This window comes from Magnolia sinica, chromosome 4 (assembly GCF_029962835.1).
Source record: "Magnolia sinica isolate HGM2019 chromosome 4, MsV1, whole genome shotgun sequence".
Classification (NCBI taxonomy): Eukaryota; Viridiplantae; Streptophyta; class Magnoliopsida; order Magnoliales; family Magnoliaceae; genus Magnolia; species Magnolia sinica.
Genome location: NC_080576.1, coordinates 66,487,034 through 66,508,459, shown reverse-complemented (window position 1 = coordinate 66,508,459; position 21,426 = coordinate 66,487,034). Strand labels below are relative to the sequence as shown.

Genomic DNA, 21,426 nt, shown 5'->3' with positions numbered 1-21,426 from the left:
AAAGTTTATATTACTGGATATGTGATGATGATGTTGCCTTTGTGATTTAGGTAAACTTGTGGTTATGTTCCATTACCAAAAAAAAAATTTATACTGAAAATCCTCCTTGTAGGATCCCAGAATCGGAACCTGGCATATGGGCGCTGGGAGTCGAGAATGGGGCACTACGGAGGCTGTCCACACCAGATTCGGCGATTGGGATTCCTGTGAATCCAATTTCTGAGTTGAGGGGGTGACATTAGAGGCCGTAGATAAAGACCTATAGCTATAGATTGTAATCGTAGCCATTGGTAGCGTAGCCATTACTTCATTAGATTCGTAGCCATTAGCTCTATGGCTACAGATCTAAACCGTAGCCATTGCTTCTGTAGCAAAAAGTACATACAATTGTGGATAATTAAGCGAGCCTATCGTGAAATTTAACAACCCTAACATGAAATTCAACGAGCCTAACATGCCTAACATGAAATTCAACAATCCTAATATGAAATTGAGCGAGCCTAACATGAAATTCAATGAGCCTAACATTAAATTAAACGAGCCTAACATGAAATTCAATGAGCCTCAAAGGAAATTGAGCGAGGCAAACATGAAATTCAACGAGCCTTAAGGGAAATTGAGTGAGGCAAACATGAAATTTAGCAAGGCTAACATGAAATTCAACGAGCCTCAAAGGAAATCAAGCGAGGCTAATAGGAAATTGAGCAAGGCTAACGTGAAATTCAACGAGGCTCAAAGGAAATTAAGCGAGGCAAACATGAAATTCAATGAGGTAAACAAGAAATTGAGGAAGGAAAACATGAAATTGAGCGAGGCAAACATGAAATTCAACAAGGCAAACATGAAATTCAACGAGGCTCAATCAACTGCTTGGCCCATACTCGGTCAGATAGTGTGAGAGCACCTTTAAGCGTCGTTGGAATTTCATGTTTGCCTTGCTCAATTTCCTTTGAGCCTTGTTGAATTTCATGTTTGCCTCGCTAAATTTCATATTTTCCTCGCTCAATTTCTTGTTTACCTCATTCAATTTCATGTTTGCCTCACTCAATTTCTTATTTTCCTCATTCAATTTCTAGTTTGTCACGTTGAATTTCATGCTTGTCTCGCTCAATTTCCTTTGAGCCTCGATAAATTTCATGTTTGGCTCGCTGAATTTTATGTATTCCTCACTCAATTTTCTATTTGCCTCATTGAATTTCATGTTTGCCTTGCTCAATTTCCTTTGAGCCTTGTTGAATTTCATGTTTGCCTTGCTCAATTTCATGTTTGCCTTACTCAATTTCCTTTAAGCGTTGTTGAATTTCATGTTTGCCTCACTCAATTTCCTGTTTGCCTCGCTCAATTTCCTTTGAACCTTGTTGAATTTCATGTTTGCCATGCTCAATTTCTTGTTTGCCTTGCTCAATTTCTTTTGGCCTTGTTGAATTTCATGTTTGCCTCATTTAATTTACTTTTTTTTTTTGAACACACACACACCCATGCACGCCGTAGTGGGATTTCACCACCTATAGGTTTCAAACCAAGACCTCGTGTTGAAACTCCTCAGAGTCTACCACTGAGGCAAGGACTCGTACCCCTCGCTTAATTTCCTTTGAGCCTCGTTGAATTTCATGTTAGCCTCGTTGAATTTTATGTTTGCCTCGCTCAATTTTCCTTGAGGCTCGTTGAATTTCATGTTGGGCTCGCTCATTTTCATGTTAGAATCGTTAAATTTCATCTTAGGCATATTAGGCTCGCTTAATTTCATGTTGGGTTCATTCAATTTCACGTTAGGCTCGCTCAATTAACCACAGTTGTAGCGCTATAGAAGTAGTGGCTACGGTTTAGATCCGTAGCCATAGAACTTGGTTACAAATCTAATGAAGTAAGGGCTACACTATTACTGGCTACGGTTATAATCCGTAGCTATATTTCTTTAGCTACGGCCTCTAACTGTTTTTCTGGTATTCGACGATGCGTCATGAACAAGACGGAGTTCCATGGTGCCACCGTGAATGCAGGGTATTTTCGTCTGCAAATAGTGTGTCCTTACAAAATAGTTTAGTTTTGGAAAGTAAAGTTTGGGAGTGTTTAGAGAAGATCGTGGGTAAAAGGTGGAGTTTACAATCGGAAAATGTTCATTCAAAATTATCCAAAGCTCAAGTGGGAAACGGTGTGAATTGAACGTATACCATTGAAAACTCAGTGCGGTTCACAGAAGTTGTTATCTGTGTTTGTGGTGGGCCTGGCAAACCCAATCCAAAAACGTACGGCTGTAGTCACATGAACGGGCATCTCTATCTGCTTGTATATACAGAACTTTCGAGAGGAGGAAGAAAAGGAAGGACAGGCATTGGCAATTAGCGGTTGGGCGTTAGGGTGGGGATGTGGGTGTCAAAGATCCTTACTCCTTCCTTACAATACCCAAACAGAAGCAGATACGTGAGGTGCAGAGCAAAAGCTCAGAAGAAGAGAGTTGCTGTTGTAGGCAATGGTTGGGCTGCCCTTGGCTCTGCTCACCACCTCTCCAAACAGGTCCAATGCTTTCCACTCACCTTCCTTTTTTTATCTCTTCATGGTGGAATTTGAATTTTTCACAAAAGTTCACTACTTCAATTGCCAATATTGGAGTTGGGTGTCTGAAAATCAGCATGCATATTTTACATATTTGGAAATTCAGCTGTCCACCTATACTTTTCTCTTTCTTTCGAATCTCTGCCTGGAAAGCGCTGAAACCTGCCCAATCCGAATTTGGGTCGGGTTGTCAAGGTCCTCGGTTGTGTTCGTGTTTAGAAAAGACGACCCGATTTGAATTCGAGTTGGGTTTGGGTTGAGCAAAATCGGGTCGGTTAGGTTGTGTTTTGGAATAATCACCTGTATTTGCGTTGGGTTGGGTCGAGTTGGGTTCAGGTGGAAACCTCGGGTTGGAATTCGGGTTTGGTCGGGTTGGCAGTTGTGGGTTGCGCCCTCTTAAGGTCGGGTTGAACCTCAACCCGACCCAGCCTGCCTGAGATGCACCCCTAACAGCGACTTCCTAGCCTTAAGGCTGATTGGTTTCAAGGTGAGCCGCCCAGAGATATTCCGTTTCAGATGAGATTGATAAGGGGCATTCTCCCGTGTACCGGTACCACCATAAGCTACGGCGGTACCTGGTAGATTTGAGGTACGCGCAACGCATGCATGAAATCCAAGCTGTCTATCATAAGCATCAGTGCATGTTTTTGTCAGCCCTAAAATCAGGCTGATCTGTAAATCAGGTGGCTCACACCACAGGGAACAAGTTGGGAGGCAACGTCCACCCTTGATTTTCATGAACGGCCCACCATGTTGTATGTATAAAATCCATGCCATTTAGACCTTAATTCTCTTTGGATGAAGGGCCAGGCCGAAAACAGGGATGTGGATTGCATACTGACACTGTTAGCAGCGACGTCACTACTGGACGGTGTTAAGTGAAATCGGATTGCTTACCCGTAGGCTTTTATTCTATTGAGTAAACTCTGTTAGGCCAACCGTGAGTGTACTATGTTTATCCACACCGTCCATCGGTTTTTCTAGCTTATTTTAAGGGTTGGGCCCAAAATTGAAGGATATCTAAAGCTAGAGTGGACCACACTACAGAAAACAGTGAGAATAATGATTCCCACCGTTGAAACCTTCCTAGTGCACAATGATGTTTATTTTTCATCCAACTTGTTCATAAAGATCAAAGACATAGATTATGGGAAAACACAAATATCAGGTTGGTTTAAAACTTCTGCGGCCTTAAGAATTTTTCAATGGTAGACGTGGGATTCACAATGTTTCCTGTAGTGTAGTCCACTTGAGCTTTGGATATGCTTTATTTTTTTACAGCAAGCCCTAATATCTGCTATAAAATGGATGGACAAAGTGGATAAAGTACATAAATCACGGTAGCCCCATAGATCTTACTAAGTACACAATTCGCTTGGTATTCTTGAGCCGTGCCATCATGTATGTGCTTTATCCACGCCATTCATCCATTTTTACAGTTCATTTTCGGGCTTGAGCCCAAAAAATGATCCGATCCAATTCTCAGGTGAACCGCACGACAAACACTATGGTGAATAAACACGCACCATTAAATACTTCTTAGGGCCTACTGTAATGTTTATTTGTCATCCAACGTGTTGATAAGGTCACACAAAACAGAAATATCAACTTGATCTAAAACTTTTGTGGCCCCATAGAAGCTTTTAATGGTGGGCGCACAATCACCACTGTTCTCGTGGTGTGGTTCACCTGACATATGGATCTGCCTCATTTTTGGACTTGTGCGCTGAAATGATCTTGCAAAATGGATGGATGGCGTGGATAAAACACACACATCATGGCGTGGATAAAATGACCCTACCAATATGAATGCTGGGCTTTTCATGTTGACGTTTGTTCACTTCCTCCACTAATTTGTAGGCAACAGATGAGGTAGATAGGATTGTCTGAACAGGGAGGTTTTCTATATCCTTGTATATCTACGGTGGAACTAACTGATTAATGGTTACAGATGTGTCCAACTTTTATAGAAGATAGCAGCATGGAGCATTGCTGCACGGGTCACCAAATGATAACCTCTTCTTTGAAACAGAACACCTACCTTTTCCTCCACTTTCTTTTATCTGGACACTGACATGAGTTTCTGCAATTTGGCTTTAGGGGTTTGATGTCATCCTCCTTGATTCCCACGGGGGTAAGACCACCTCCTATGATTGTGTTGAAGTTGGAATCCAAGGTAAATACTTCATTACCACAGTTGATCTTTTTTTTCTTTTTCTTTTTCTTTTTCCTTTTCAGTGTTTATTGTAATCAACATACATAATGGAATATTAGATGGGACTTGATTGTAATCAACCTATGTAATATTCTATTACATTGCGCCTATGGGAGTTTTGTGCTCTCATTGCTAATCTCCATCACGAAATAGAGAAGGGTTGCATCAGGTTGGCAACCTGCGTCAAACTTATGCCATGACTTCTATCATGAATCAGAGCAATATGTGTACCTAAGGGTGTGGCCCTTGATAGAGTGGAATGGTGGGACAAGATTCAGGTAGCCTACCCCAATTAATTGGGAAAAAGGTTTGGATGATGATGGACATTTTTAGGTTTTTAGTTTGGATTTGTTAGTAGAGTTATATTTAAGAGGAAGGATGAATTATAATCAAAAGAGAGAAGGTGTTGAATTCTTATGGGTACTTTAATTAATAGCACTCAAATCCCCCACACATGAGACATGTGTATGACATTGAGACGATTCATCTGTTGGCCTGGCAATGGTTTTGGTGTACGCCTAAAATCACACTTATGAGGTAATCCTAGCCACAAATTGGATAGTGTGTGGTTTAAGTATGAAAATGGAATGAAAATAGAAACAGAGGCTTGTGGCATGTTACACTCCGCTGTCTTTATAGTGATGGTTGGCCTTGACCAAAGGTTGAACTGGTTTGCAAGACAGTTGACAGAAAATCTGCTTCTAGCTTTAACTCAAGCCTTTCTCTCTACCAAAGAAATGTGTGCTTCGACTTGCATCATCCAAGCAACACCCACCAAACACAAATATAACATATTGATTTTCTTTGACTTGTCAAAAATAGAGCCTCTAATGTGAAAGACACTTTTAAAGAGGAATAATTCTATAGGGATTTTAAAGACTAAGAAAGAGGGGTTATAGAGGAGACTAGGCTTATATTGAAGTGATTTCAGAATGATTCAGGACTGAGTTTCCAAAGACCTGGATGGGTTACTTTGGAGGCCCTGAATGTGCCTGTTTAGTTCTGTTTAAGTCAAGCTTAACAGCTACTTCTTGCAATGACGTGCAAGTGTAGGTGCAAAGTGCTTCTCAAGTGCCCTTGCACCCAAGCCACTACCCACACTACATGTTGCACATGATTGTGGAGAGTGCTTTGCTCTATACTTATGCGGGATCTGAAACCTGGTACAGATCCTTATTTCCTCTCCACTAGCCACCTTGTGAAAATGTTTACAGACCAATATATTTATTTATTTTTAAAAAAGAAAACTTTAAGGTTTTTGAAAAACACAGTACAAGTTTTTTCGTGAAGTAGTCTGAAAATCAATTTATTTTGAAAATAAATAACAATTAGAAAATTCCAACCATTGAGAATTTTCACTGGGCGAAAGTCCAACAATCAACGTCTAGGATTATTGATATGTTTGACTTTGGTACATGTCCAATCCAGGTAGGGGACAACTGATTAACAGTCCATATGTCATACATAAGTCCACATATTCCAGCATTGAGTCCTTGCCAACTCGGAAAGTAGTGTTACTACAGGATCCACACGTAAACGGCAACTTAGTGTTTCCATGGGACACACTTCTGTTGATCACCATTTAGACTTATTCTTTCTACTTTGTACATTATTGATTTGCAGTTCGAATATGGGGCTCATGAGCTTTCTGCATCTTCTCCATAAGGGATTTCATTAATTTTACCACGCTTTTTTACAAAAATGTTCACATGCTACCAATAAAGCTGAAAAAGTTACTTTAGATGTCCATTTCAAAATTCTTTGATCCACATCTGCAGGTTTCAGGTACCCTTACCGTAATATATTTTCTCTTGTTGACGAGCTTGGCATCCAGCCTTTCACCAACTGGACAAGATCAGCACAATATTCCCCAGAAGGTCTGGAGGTATGTCCTTTATGATGACGAGCATTTCCTATAATGTACTGACTATGGTGCCCAGATCTTGAAGATGAATGTGGCACCTTGTTCTGTTACTTACAACAAGGTTGGGAAATTCCTAATTCTGAAGGACAGCACACTCAACTATTGCCAAACTCAAGATAGTGATGATTGGGACTTTCCCATGTGTGTGAGAGGAGGTTTTGCACACAACTAGTTCAACAATAGTGTTATCGTCCAACTAATACCTAAATGTTGATGTGTCACCACCTACTCATACCCACACATATCGATTTGAATGGGAAAAAAAGTGGGAGAATAGAAGACTCTTTGATATGGGCTTCATTTTCTCCCGGTTGCGGCTTGGTTCATAGTCCGTCAACCTCTGTTTGGTGCTACATCTACATTCCACCTTACATATTTGGAGTAAAAGAAGACACCTGTGCCATTTTCACCATATCCATATTCCACCAGATGTTAATCTTGTAACTTGTGGAAGTGGGATTTATCCTCAAGATTGTATCTTGGAAACCATATTTTACAGGCTGTTTAGTTATGGAAAAACTTCCATTCACACAGCCTTATCCAGCGACAGACATGTTCATGGCTTGTCAACAACAATTACTCAGACATGGCACTAATTTCAATAAAATTAAAGAAATGGCTATACAAAAAATGTAGTGTTACTATGAATTGGGCAATCTGGACACAAAGTTGGTTTTAGCCCATTTTCCAATAAGATATAGGGAGTAGCGATCTTTTGTACACATGCATGTTACATGCACCACATAAGCTGCATGTGTGAATGTATCATAAGTGAGACTGCTCATATCAACCACTCCACTTGTGCCATATTCTACCTTCAAGCACCCTAGATGTGCCACATGTACCAATACCCACATACATACACCACATATGCCACATGTGCCACTGTGCATGTTCAAGATATTGGCATGTGCTACCATGCAACTTCAAATAGCACATATGTGCTGCATATGCCATAATTAATCTATAAGTGTGCGACATGTCTGCACGTGCCAGCGTGCCTAATGTGTACAAGAGCTACATATGCTTGTCTAGACAGGGCATTTGACAAACAATGGACAATACAGTCCACTCATTCAGCCTGTTCAGACACCCTTGGTTGGATAGGATGTGTTCAAAAAATTCTATCCCAGCACAACTTTAATGGTAACCAACAGGCCCTTAGTGTCAGGTTTTCCTTCAAATGAATCATGCTTTGACATCTAATTGAGATGGGGATTGCTTCACAGGTTGAAATTCCAATATTTCAAGATTTACCTAGGTTGCCAGCTCCACTGGGTGCATTCTTTTACACTCAAGTACGTCTTGCAATACCTTCAATCTTTTTGTTAACCATCAATGAGAACTCACAGCTTACAGCTATGGGGGTATTTTCATGTTAGGATTGTGAGTATCAACATAAGCTTTTCTTCACTGTTGTAGTTCCTTCGTCTCCCTTTCGAGGATAGAATTACATCACTTCCTCTCATGGCTGCTGGTATAGGTCTTGTATTTTCTTCGTTACTTCCACTGCATTTGGATAATTGGATGCGCAATTAAATTGAATTTCAATCATATGGAAAGGACCCTAGTTCTGTTTAGGGCCTGATTTGGAGATTAGTCTTTCAATATAAACAAAGAAATGTAATCTTGAATCTAGTCATTTCCACAACTAACAACTTAAATTCATTTTAATCGTGCATCCGATAGCAGCCTACATGAATCGATCATCACTGATTTCTAATGATTTACTTATTTTCACTAGAGAAATGCTCCAGTGGTTTCAGAGTACTATAAGTTGTAGTGCTCCTAGTTGTATTGAGACACTTAGTCCAATAAATTCATCTTGGCTATCCGTTTGGTTCAGCATACATTTCATGGACTGCCTAGTAAATATCATGCTGACTGACAATCATAACCATCTGACCATGATAGCCTTTAATATGGACAGGCAAGATTTCTTACAAAAAAAAAAAAGATTAATCAATAATTCAATCTGTATATTACTTGGGGGCCATCATGGGTTGCTTATGATCATGAAGAATCACTTATTTTAGGCAACCCTAACCATCCCATCCGTGGCGTGGAAAAAAGGATAGCGACAAGAAGTTAGACCATTTCAAGGATGAATTGGATCATCTTATCAGTGCGAATTTTGCATGGTAGGTCATAAAATCTTTTCTGGACTTAATGGACATATCAGATCCATTGATTGGACTTTGCAAGTGACCTAATGCAACTAGGACCATTATATTTTCTAGTGTTCCGAGAGCACTGGAGCACTTCTTTTTTCATTAACTCATTATTCATCTACTTGATATGCGATTCTGATTGCAGTCATTGACTTCGACAACACTGATACTGCCTGGAGAAAGTATGATACAAGTGAGAAAAATCTCCAAAACACCTGCATCATGTGGGGAATTTTTAAATTTTCTATGATTACATAAGCATTCACACCATGATTGTGCTATGTGAAACCATTCAGAAGGTGAAATATTCTAGTCTTATCTAGAACTTTTCAACGGCAGTGACTGCAAGGGAGCTTTTTAAACAGTTTGGTTGCTCAGAAAGACTTTATCGGCAAGTATTTAATCCGATTCTTCAAGTCGGACTCTTTGCTCCTGCAGAGCAATGTAGTGCTGCTGCAGCACTGGGAATCATTTACTATTTCATCCTTGCTCATCAGGTAACTTGTGCTTTAACTTCTTTCATTTTTTGTATAAAAATACTTATTTAGTTTCTACATAAGACCTTAACATCTTTCATGGTATTTTTGTGTGTTTTGGAGGTAATCTTTAAGGGTACATTTGCACACACTACTGAATTGAATTGGAATTTTTGTTTAGAATCATGCTGAGGGACTTGGCTCCAAATTTCAATTGCTTTACTTTCTATTTGTGTTGAAAGGGAAATAACTACCATTTGAGGGCCACTTCATGTACACACCACATTTGTCAGCATGGCACATCGGTGTGAGATCTAATCCATCCATAGGTTGGTTCGACCTTATACATGTTTTCCCAAAAATAAAATCTTGTCCGATTAGCATGTGGGTCCCAATATTGGAAACAGCAAGATGGGTTAGAAAACTTCAGCCAAGTTTTTCAGGGCCACGTATTTATTCTTCAAACTGTGGCCCACCTGATCAGTGGGCCAACCTGATTATTGGGCTAGGACATCAATATAATCATGACATTCTGATGGATGGATTGGATCTTGGACCTATTGTGCCATGCTGGCACATGTGTGGTGTGTACATGAGCTCTATTGCACACGCATGTTAGCTTAGCAAAGCTTCTTCCTCATTATGAATAATAGGAAAGGCTATTAGGCTTTGTCATTTCCTCTTGATTTATCTGAATGTTCGCAGTTTAGTTAACTTGTCCATTGAAACACGACTTAGAGAACTTTGCTCTCTGTATAAATCATCTCGTGTTTCTGATGCATTATCCTTTCCTTTCACATGCCATCTTTGTCACCATGCAGCAAGATTTTGATGTTATGTGGTGCCGTGGGACTCTCAAGGAAAAGATCTTTATGCCGTGGTTGGAGTTGATGAAAATTAAGGGATGTGAATTACATCAAAAGAGAAGAGTGACAGATTTTTCACTAAATGAAGACACTGGATGTATTTCAGAAGTAGTTTGTGGAGAAGTGAGATATGCAGTGGATGCAGTTGTCTTAGCTGTAGGAGTTTCCACACTTCAGTCCATTGTCATGAACAGGTATCTCAAAATTTCAGTACCTATCTGAATCATCATCATTATTGTTGTTGTCATCTTCTAAGCCTTATCCCAATTAATTGGGCTTGGCTACATGAATCCTGTTCCGCCGTTCCACTCAATCCTGTTTAGAATGCTAGCCTTAATATTTTTCTGTTTCCAAGTGAATGATTTTTCATTATAGAGGAATAATTGGATCTGGTGCCTCATCTAACATAGCTGTTGATTCTCAAGATTCCAAACATATGGAGGCCATGGTTCAGTGGTTCAGGCTGTCAATCTGATGAAACCAACTGAGGACAAAGGGTCCCAAAAAAAACTCCTAGAGTCTAAAACATAAACCTTCAATCAGTGGCTTTCAAGAAGGTTGAGCAAAAAAAAAAAAAAAAACAGGATGGGTCCACATTCAATGAAAATTAGGCCAACAATGAAAGGTGTTGGTATCTTTGATTCTGGGAGATATTTGCTGTCCCCCATTTACAATGCACCCCAAAGCTACATTTGAGAAGTTTTAGGAGCATTTCTATCCACACACACACACACACGCACACACACACACACACGCACGCACGCACGCACTCACACATCTGGCCATTCCAAAAATTACACCATTCCAAAGAGTACTCTCTCTATTGTTTCCTGTGGTGTGGTCCACCTGAGTTACGGATCGGCCTGATTTTGGGCTCCAGGCCAAAAAGAAAAAAGACTGTGGATTTCATGAATGCATCATGGTGTGGCCCACCCATAATGTGGACACTATGAATGTGTGTGTGTGTCTATGGTTGGTGAGCCCCACTGTGATGCATGCATGAAATCTGCAACAACTAAGAGTTTTCTAAATCAGGCTGATCTGTAACTCAGGTGGACCACAGCAGAAGAAACAGGGGAGAGGGTACACCCGTTGAAGTTGTGTGTGGGGTCTGCCTTGAGTTTCTATAATGGCCTGCTTTCAAAACTCGGGTGGGCCACAACATGCAAACTTAGAGGCTTTGGCTTGATTTTACAATGTTCCATATGATGTGGCCCACTAGATTTTCGGGTAAGCATTATTTTTGGTTTCTATGGTGAACGTGAAGGGTACATACAAATCATAGAGTAGGTTTCATAACCTTGAGAGAGAGAGAGAGAGAGAGAGAGAGAGAGAGAGGCCGTCCGTCAAGTGTGCCTCCAAAAATTGTTGGTGGAGCTCAAAAATCAGGCTGACCCAATTATTATTATTAGTTTACTACTACTTCTACTATTATTAATATTTATTATTATTATTATTGGAAGATAACCTACCAAGGATTGAACCCTGGATCACTCACACACACTACAGTCTCTACCAGTTCATCTAACAAGCCGGAGACAGGCTGACCCAATTATCAGGCAGGACACACCATAATTATCAATGAGGGGGAATATCCACCATTCAAAATGCCGAGATTGTGTGTGCGGCCCACTGTGGTTTGTCTATCCATCCAAACCGTGCATCAAGTGTGCCCCACCATGATGATGGTACATGTAAAAAATAGGACAGTCCAAAAATCAGGTGTGCCCTGATTTGAATTTGTATGTTGTAAGGCTTTTTTCCATTGATTCCTATTCTGGGGTCCACTGTAGTATGTGCATTTCATCCAACCCGTGCATCAGGTGCCCCACCATGATGATGGGATGCCTCAAATATGAACCCTATCTAATGCTCAAGTTGGTACCACCACCTGAATTTGTACCCATGTTAGTTTTTTATCATTATTATTTTTCTATATGGTGTAGCCCACTTGATGGTTGGATCGGCCTGATTTTGGGACTCCCAAAACAACTTCTAGGGGTGTACTAGATGGATGGGTTAAATGTCATACACACACAACTGGTGCCCCAGAACAGCCCATGCCACTATAGCATTTTCCACACACACACACAAATATTCATATTTACACATATTCATATTTGAGTTGGACTTTGACCTCATGTTGCGAAGGTGTCAGATCACCTTAATTCTTACATTGCAGAATGTTTCCGAGCCAATGCATTTAAGTCTCTCTTGTGTGACAAATAAATTAGATTCTCTTCTCCATTTAATCTTTCACAAGCATTTGAGAACTTCAGCATTTGTCCTGTTATTGTTGTCCTGTTTCCCTGATAGCTGGACTATCTTCAGTTTTGTGCTACAAGCAAGGCAGGATTTTTTGAATATCATGAACTTGGCTGCCATTGACGTGCTTTCTGTTAGACTGCGGCTCGATAGGAATGTGAGTCTAATGATATCACGTTAGTTGTATATCCTCGATAATATAGGAATACAAATGGGACCCATGCACATTAGATGGAGGGTAATCTTTATGCACATGAACAGACATGGAACATGTGTGTAAGATCCTGGAGGCCAATCATGAACAGGCCCTGGCCCTGCACATCATATTTGTAAGTTAAATATGGACCGTTGGTCTTTTTGTAGCCATCAAATTTTCTCATACATGTTGCCCAACAGATTAATGGCCTGGATCTTGTGATGAAGATCCATCTCCATCTCACATGCTTGAGTCCTGTTAGCAGTGTTTGTAGTAATGTAAGGTGTGTTCTATCTCATAACAACTTTATTCTCATGTAATTAGGTTAATATTCCAAAAGCAAGCAATGCTTGCTTTGGTTATGATGATTCAAGTGGGTGGACTTTCTTTGATTTGAATGCCATTTATGATGAGTACAGAGATGAACCAGTGACGATTCTAGAGGCAAACTTTGTAAGTCTTCTGTCTTTTGGAATTGAAATTCATTTAATTTATATCTTCTATTTTTCTATATATATGATGGGCCTGTTTTATTTCTTTGAAGTATCATGCAAACCAGTTGTTGCCACTGAAAGATGATCAGATAGTTGCAAAGGTGATGTCATACCTATCCAAATGCATCAAAGAGTTTGAACAGGCCAGTGTCTTGGAGAAAGTCGTTACACGGCTTCCTAAATCCGCAACTCACTTCTTTCCAGGTAAAAAGGCTAGAATTAGATTTGATAGTTTCATTCTGTTGCCATAATTACAAATGTATGAAGACAGGGAGTACTAGAATAACAGCGAATAAATATAGAACAACTTAACCACTTTTCCTGATGGTATTGCATCAAATATCATGACATCTGGCATAACCAAACACACTCTTAAATAATCTCAACTATTAGATTATGACAAAACCACAACACACAAAATAGAATACTACAAACACAAGAAGAATGTTTGTGGTGAATTTTTCTGCCCTCAACTGAGAGCTTTCCTGTCCATAATATAGATATTCTACAGCAATCTAGTTCCCCAATTTAGGGGTCAGTTACATCAATCTAGATCCCCAATTTAGGGGTCAGTTACATACTTTATTTACAGCAATCTAGATCCCTAAGTTAGGAGTCAGTTACAGCAATTTACAGCAATTGGTCAGTTACAGCAATTTACAGCAATTGGTCAGTTACAGCAATTTACAGCAATCTAGATCCTTTATGTTAGGGGTCATACCGTTGACACCCCCCCTCAAATTGATGCTAGAGAATCAAGGAACATCAATTTGTTTACGAAGAACATATGCCAACTAAGAGCTTTCCTGTCCATAATATAGATATTATGGACAAGAAAGCTTTCATGTCCATAATATAGATATTCTACAGCAATCTAGTTCCCCAATTTAGGGGTCAGTTACATCAATCTAGATCTCCAATTTAGGGGTCAGTTACATCAATCTAGATCCCCAATTTAGGGGTCAGTTACATACTTTATTTACAGCAATCTAGATCCCTAAGTTAGGGGTCAGTTACAACAATTTACAGCAATTGGTCAGTTACAACAATTTACAGCAACAACAATTTACAGCAATCTAGATCCTTTATGTTAGGGGTCATATCATTGACACCCCCCCTCAAATTGATGCTGGAGAATCAAGGAACATCAATTTGTTTACAAAGAACAGATGCCGAGCGCGAGGGAGAGGTTTGGTGAGAATATCCGCAATTTGAAGATTTGTAGAAATGTGAGGAAGGGTAATGATGTTGTTTTCAAAAGCTTCGCGGATTGAGTGACAATCAACCTCTATATGCTTGGTACGCTCGTGGAAAACTGGATTTGCCACAATCTGAATAGCACTCGTGTTATCAGCATGCAGGGGAGTAGGGACAATTTGTGCAAATCCCAGTTCAGAGAGCAAGCCACGCAGCCAAGTAATTTCGGAATAGGCTGAGGGCATAGCACGATATTCAGCCTCAGTGGATGATTTGGAAACTCGATCTTGTTTCTTACACTTCCAGGAAATTAGTGCATTACCCAGATATATACACCATCCAGTGGTGGAGCGACGCGTATTGGGGCAGCTAGCCCAATCAGCATCACTATAAGCGACAAGTTGAAGAGGAGAACCCGAAGGAAAGAATAGCCCACGAGTAGGAGAACCAAGAAGATAGCGGATGATGCGTCGAACTGCAACCATATGTAAATGACGCGGTGAAGTCATGAATTGACTCACAAGATGAACAGCGTATGAGATATCCAGCCGAGTAATCGTTAAGTAGACGAGGCTCCCAACTAGTCGCCGATATAATGTAGGGTCGGGAAGAAGATCACCATCATCTTGGCGAAATTTCACATTAACTTCCATAGGAGTATCAACCAGAACAGAGTCTTGTAAGCTAGCCAAGATAGTAATATCTCTGATGTACTTCTGCTGATTTAGGAAGAGACCTTTGGCACATTTATGAACTCCAAGCCCTAAGAAATAGGTGAGGGAGCCAAGATCTTTCATGTGAAAGGAGGAACGAAGGGAAGCCTGAAGTTGTTGAATCAATACACTATCACTGCCAGTGATAATAATATCGTCTACGTAGACAAGTAAAAGGATGATACCCAAAGATGTCTTGCACAGGAATAGAGAATGATCATACTGGCTTTGCACAAAAGAGAGTTGAAGAAGTGTTTGTCGGAACTTCTCAAACCAAGCACGAGGGGCTTGTTTGGCCCATTCAATGAACGTTTCAAGCGACACACAACGTTACCACTGGAACCAGAAATACTCGGGGGAGGGTGCATATAGATTTCTTCTTTAAGATCCCCATGAAGAAAAGCATTTTTAACATCCATCTGGTGGAGAGTCCAATCCTGAGAAGCGGCAATAGCGAGAATTATACGAACAGTGGTCATTTTGGCCACCGGGGCAAAGGTTTCCTCATAGTCAATGCCATATTCCTGACGATTGCCAAGAGCCACAAGGCGAGCCTTATATCTGTCCAAGGATCCATCAGATTTGAGCTTGACAGAGTAAACCCATTTACACCCAATGGGCTTGATAGAGGGCGGACATGATACAATGTCCCAAGTATTATTGTTCTGTAAAGCATCGAGTTCCTCCTGCATGGCTTCTTTCCAACACTCATGTTTCATAGCCTGGGAGTACAAATTAGGTATAGAAATCGAGGGCAAAGTAGCAACTAAAGATGTATGAGGAAAGATGTACCAATCAGGGGAGTAACCATAGTGATTAGGAGGATGAGAGAGGCGAGTGGACCGTCAAAGAGGAGTAGCCACTGTGTCGGATGCAGATGTCAGAGGTGACTCGTGAGGGGTTCCATTTGTAGAATCGTCATGCCTTTCTCGCCTTTCATACACAAAACCAAGTCTAAACCGTGTGATAGTGGGGGAAGGAGTAGACACATCCTCAAAGTCAGGTAAAGAGCATATAGGTGTAGGGTTGGAAAACTCCATATGAGAGGCAAAAAAAATATTTTTGTTCAAGAAAAACAACATTCCGAGAAGTCCGAATCCTATGAGTGACAGGATCATAACATAGATAACTCTTTTGATTTGGAGCATAGCCAAGAAAGACACACTGTACAAATTGAGCGGAGAGTTTGGTGCGTTCGATGGGAGGGAGATGAACAAAGCAAACACAACCAAAAGGACGGAGATGGGTATACTCAGGTGGCCTTTGATGAAGAAGAAAAAATGGGGAGTGATGATGAAGATTAGAGGAAGGAAGGCGGTTAATCAAGTGCACAGCGGTAGAGAGAGCCTCAACCCAGAATTGAGGTTGAACAGATGACTCAATAAGCAAGGAACGAACCACATCAAGGAGGTGATGATTTTTCCTCTCGGCAACTCCATTTTGTTGAGGAGTGTACGGACAAGTCCGTTGAGAAATAATCCCCTTCTGTTGGAGAAAATCCTGGATTTTGTTGGACATGTATTCCCCCCCTGAATCAGAATGGAGGATTTTGATGTTGGTAGAAAATTGGTTCTCAATTAAAGCTAAGTATTTTTGAAGGGCATTCTGATACCATAGCTTCTAGAGCATTATTGGGGACTGATGCATACACGATGTCTGTATATTCAGTCCATAAATTGATAAAACTTGAATAATACTCCTGAATAAACATATTTCCTTGAGTATAATTGGCGATTTCATACTCCAATTGAAATCTTCAAGCCGAACTATCTTGATTATACACCTTCTTCAAATAATCCGACATAGCTTTGGCTGTCTTATATGGTCGTAGATTGAGAATAATGGCGAGATCCATGGAGCTTAATATCCAGCTCATAATACAAGCATCCTTTGCCTCCCATTGAACAGCCTTTGTTAGATCAGTGGGCTTGATGTCGGATCCATCAATATGCCCCCATAATTCCTTCCCTTTAATATAGATCTGGAATTGAAATGCCCAAGCAAAATAATTCTTACCCGAAAATCTGATGCACACGAACTCAGATTTCTCCATAGGCGAGTTGTAAACAATATCAAGAAGAAAGAGAATCAGATTAAGTGAATCTGATACTGCCCAAAAATGCCACAGAACCAGCGGTGAAGAACCTCCCCTTGCCAAGATCCAACTAAAAAAAAAAAACCAAGAATTGGATACTATGAAAATACCCCAAAAGACGACCTCTTTATGCCCAACAAAATCACAGATCGAATAAAGATTGTTCTAAGAAGATGACAAGAGACCGGGCTCTGATACCATGACAAAACCACAACACACAAAACAGAATACTACAAACACAAGAAGAATGTTTGTGGTAAATTTTTCTGCCCTCAACTAAGAGCTTTCCTATCCATAATATAGATATTCTACAGCAATCTAGTTCCCCAATTTAGGGGTCAGTTACATCAATCTAGATCCCCAATTTAAGGGTCAGTTACATCAATCTAGATCCCCAATTTAGGGGTCAGTTACATACTTTATTTACAGCAATCTAGATCCCTAAGTTAGGGGTCAGTTACAACAATTTACAGCAATTGGTCAGTTTCAGCAACAGCAATTTACAGCAATCTAGATCCTTTATGTTAGGGGTCATATCGTTGACAAATTACCCCTCTTGATTCCAAAAGTATCTTTTTTCTTAATAGAAACAACACTTTCTCATTTAACTCTTAAAACCCCTGCTCCCCTTAGTGGGAAACAACTAGATATGTACATATTTATGTCTTTAATACTACATCATGCCCACCATTAACATGAAAACTTACGGCCCATTTGGATACCACAAAATAAGTTCCTTTTTCTACTTATAGCAGTAGATAAGTGACTTATTTCAGATAATTAAGTTTGGTTTATGATTAGTTATAAATAACTTTTTTACTTGAAAGTACATAATCACTTCAATTAATTTTTATAACTTTTCTACTTTTCATAAGTTGCTGAAAAGAGGCATCAGTAGAGGCGAAAGAGAGGAGAAGGTGATAAGTATGTTGTTTGCCAAACATACTTTTCTTCTTAACAAGTAGAAACTAAGATAAGCTACTTGTGAAATAAGTAGCTTATCTTAAGCAACTTACGATCCAAACAGGCCCTTAATGTGAAATGCATCTCTCACCTTAAAAGCTGATACTTTTATTGGGATTTTATGAAACGGTTCCCTTTTTTTCTTTGGCCTAATTAGACAAAACCAACCCAAAAATATTTCATTTAGATGTCAACACCCACATTTTGAAGGGTCTGTTTATTTTACCACTTCCCCTCATATTCAAATCATGGAGATTAGCCTTTTTCTAAAAATTGGCAACCCTAGAAGTGGTAACCATCCAATTTTCCTGACAGCATCTAGTCCACCTTCTTATTGGACAAGAGACATCCGATGAAGGATCTAACCATTATGAACAGTGTCTCACCTGATTAACAGATCAGATCTGTCAAAAGCAGAATGCCAACATCCAGCCCACATGATTAACGGATCAAAATTGTCAGATGTGGCAGACTTTTTTTCTTTTTAAAAAAAAAAAAAAAAAATTTTTTATAACAAATCTAATCCATTAATCAGGTGGTCCACCCTTCAAAATGGTTAAATCCTTCATTTCATGTCTCTTGTCCACTAATAAGGTAGGCCAGATATTTTATGGAAAAATTGGATGTTTACCACTTCTTAGGGGTCTTTTGTCGTTGTCAGAAAAATGTTAACGTCCCTGACTTGAATATGACAAAAAGCAGTAAAATAAAGTGACCCCTCAAAATATGTGCTGACATCCGAGCAATTTCTCGTTTTTTTTTTTGGGGGGGGGGGGGGGGTTGTGTCTAATTAGGCCAGGGCCAAAAAGGGCGTCATTTAATTTAATTTAAAAAAAAAAAAAAAAACTTTTAACTTTCCATCAGCTACTTGTGAATCAGACTGGTAGGATTACCTTATTAGTGTGATTTCTTGCACCATGACTCATCCACAGGACCATGGATGAATTGTTCCAATCACCAAGGACAATATCCAGGTGGCGGCCTGTGGATCTCATGATTAGTCAGGGTCACCTAACTAGTACTATTACCGTCAACTCTAGCCCTTTACCCTCCAAGTGAGTATCACAGAATCCAAATTTGCATGCATTGCAATAAACTTGGAAAAATGTCTCACTGATTCCAGTTCCATTCTCACTTTCACAACATTCTTTTGTCATTCATATCAAGATGCATGTTGACTTGAAAAGACTCTAACCCAATGGGATTGAAACTCATTGATGCTCTAACCATAGCTTTCTAATCTCAGGGGCATGAAATATTCAGTTATAGTTTTTTTCAGTTTCAGATCCACTTGACCATTTTTGTGTTCACAGGTTCATACAACTACATGATGCGTGGGTCAACCACATTTCCAAACTTGTTTATGGCTGGAGACTGGATAATTAATCGCCATGGATCATGGTCGCAGGTAAAGAAACCATGGTTACCATGAACTCATGTTTATTTGGGTAGTTTATGGATCTAGATTCAATTAGGAAGTTGGCAGGACAAACGAAACAACAAGGTCTGATTTTCATTTGTCCGTGGAAAACAAAGCATTGAGCAGGATTCCATTTTCCATCCTCTTCCACCCAAATGAGAATTGAGATACGTAAAAAAAGTTCCCAAACATTTATCACTAGTGTTTTGGCATTAAAACATCAGGAAATTATCCAATGCAAACGTTATCACCACATTGTGATGCAAATGGATATTGTGGGCCCCACCATGATGTGTTAAAGACATTCACTCCGCCCATCATGCACACCTTCCTTCTTTGGCCATGGGCCCCAAAATTAGGCCTATCATGACTCAGGTATGCAAACATTTATCACTAGTGTTTTGGCATTAAAACATCAGGAAATTATCCAATGCAAACGTTATCACCACATTGTGATGCAAATGGATATTGTGGGCCCCACCATGATGTGTTAAAGACATTCACTCCGCCCATCATGCACACCTTCCTTCTTTGGCATTAAAACATCAGGAAATTATCCAATGCAAATGTTATCACCACATTGTGATGCAAATGGATATTGTGGGCCCCACCATGATGTGTTAAAGACATTCACTCCGCCCATCATGCACACCTTCCTTCTTTGGCCATGGGCCCCAAAATTAGGCCAATCTATGACTCAGGTATGCAACACAAGTAGGAACAGTTGGGAGGGGATGCCTACCCTTGATTCTCGATGGGCTCCACCCAAATCCCAGAAATGCATGATTTATGAGATTTGCCATCATCTAAGGAAGATGTTTCATATTAATGAATTAGATGGCATATACAAAACGTGGTGGGCCCTCTATGATAATTGAGGTTGGGCTTTCACTCTCAACTGTCCTTGCTAGTGTGGCCCATGTGAGTCACAGATTGGCCTGATTTTTAGGCACGTGGCCAAATGGGAAGACATGTTTGATGGTTGGACTAGATTTCATCAACATATGATAGTGGGGCCACAGCAAACCATTTGCAACCTGATATGGTGAAAACATCTTATGCTAGATAATTTCTCTAAAATATCCTATCTAAAACGTCCGCTTAGTTAAGTTTCCTGACTTGAATTGTACAAGCATGAAGTAACAAGTTGTTTATGTGCTTCGTAGGAGAAAGCATATGTGAGCGGGCTAGAAGCCGCTAACAGGGTGATTGACTATCTCGGAGAGGGGAATTTTGCTAAAATAATTGCAGTGGAAGAAGATGAACCTCACTTTCAAACATTGCGCAGCTTCAATAGAAGCATTGCTGAAATAAGGGCCCAACTTCCCTTGGCTGATTTTTTCCTCTAGCAGGCATATTTATGGAATTCAATCTCAAAATAAAATTTCTGTATTGTTTCTGTTTCTCTCTCTTATCAGGAGCCACTATAAACCCTTCCAAAATCATTCCTTTCTCTGTAAAAGTAAATTATACAGGATACAAGAAGCATCATTCCTGTCAAATGCCGAAATGCACTTAATATAAATGTGAATGGAAGTTATCTTTTATTTTATCATAGCATATGCATTAGGCTTTGGAGCAATATCATGTTTTATAGAATCATATAAATGACTGTTAAAAGCAACTTCATTACTCTATTCTTAGCCACACCAAATCGAACTTGTGTACCATTTCTCCACTTCTCTTTTGAGGCAGCGTTGAGGTTCATATCAGGAGTTATTTCAACCTCATGCACTTCAAAAGACAACACAAAGTCATTTGGATGTCATATACCTATTTTCTTTAGGGCCTATTTGATAAGAGTGAAAACAAAGGAAGAGAAAGGAAAATGGAGCATTTTCCTTACTATTAGACTTTTCACTATTTTTAGTTTGGAAA

The 21,426-nt window shown here is 39.8% G+C and overlaps 1 protein-coding gene across 15 annotated transcripts; it reads left to right on the top strand.

Annotated features, from left to right (window-relative positions):
* The first annotated feature begins 2,224 nt into the window (after positions 1 to 2,224).
* LOC131243184 (uncharacterized) lies at positions 2,225 to 21,103 on the top strand. 15 transcript variants are annotated; one of them, XR_009169927.1, is made up of 15 exons: positions 2,225 to 2,514; positions 4,654 to 4,729; positions 6,197 to 6,300; positions 6,547 to 6,653; positions 7,922 to 7,990; positions 8,115 to 8,169; positions 9,009 to 9,056; positions 9,187 to 9,360; positions 10,161 to 10,399; positions 12,522 to 12,627; positions 12,991 to 13,119; positions 13,211 to 13,364; positions 19,061 to 19,183; positions 19,442 to 19,536; positions 20,715 to 20,748. XR_009169927.1 is itself a non-coding variant. In XM_058242334.1 (14 exons), the coding sequence occupies exons 1-14, from the start codon at positions 2,365 to 2,367 to the stop codon at positions 20,895 to 20,897; spliced, it is 1,689 nt and encodes a 562-aa protein (XP_058098317.1). In that variant the 5' UTR covers positions 2,240 to 2,364; the 3' UTR covers positions 20,898 to 21,103. The 15 variants fall into 15 exon arrangements, 14 of the variants coding, with proteins under 14 accessions (XP_058098317.1, XP_058098319.1, XP_058098318.1 ...); XM_058242334.1 differs by lacking the exon at positions 19,061 to 19,183 and having other exon boundaries at positions 2,240 to 2,514; positions 20,715 to 21,103; XM_058242335.1 differs by lacking the exon at positions 19,061 to 19,183 and having other exon boundaries at positions 2,246 to 2,514; positions 12,537 to 12,627; positions 20,715 to 21,103.
* Positions 21,104 to 21,426: the final 323 nt, after the last annotated feature.

Coding starts and splice junctions, on each gene's coding strand:
- LOC131243184 (XM_058242334.1), top strand. CDS start 2,365: ATGTGGGTGTCAAAGATCCTTACTCCTTCCTTACAATACCCAAACAGA. Junction 2,515..4,653: donor CTCACCACCTCTCCAAACAG/GTCCAATGCTTT, acceptor ATTTGGCTTTAG/GGGTTTGATGTCATCCTCCT. Junction 19,537..20,714: donor GCCATGGATCATGGTCGCAG/GTAAAGAAACCA, acceptor TGTGCTTCGTAG/GAGAAAGCATATGTGAGCGG.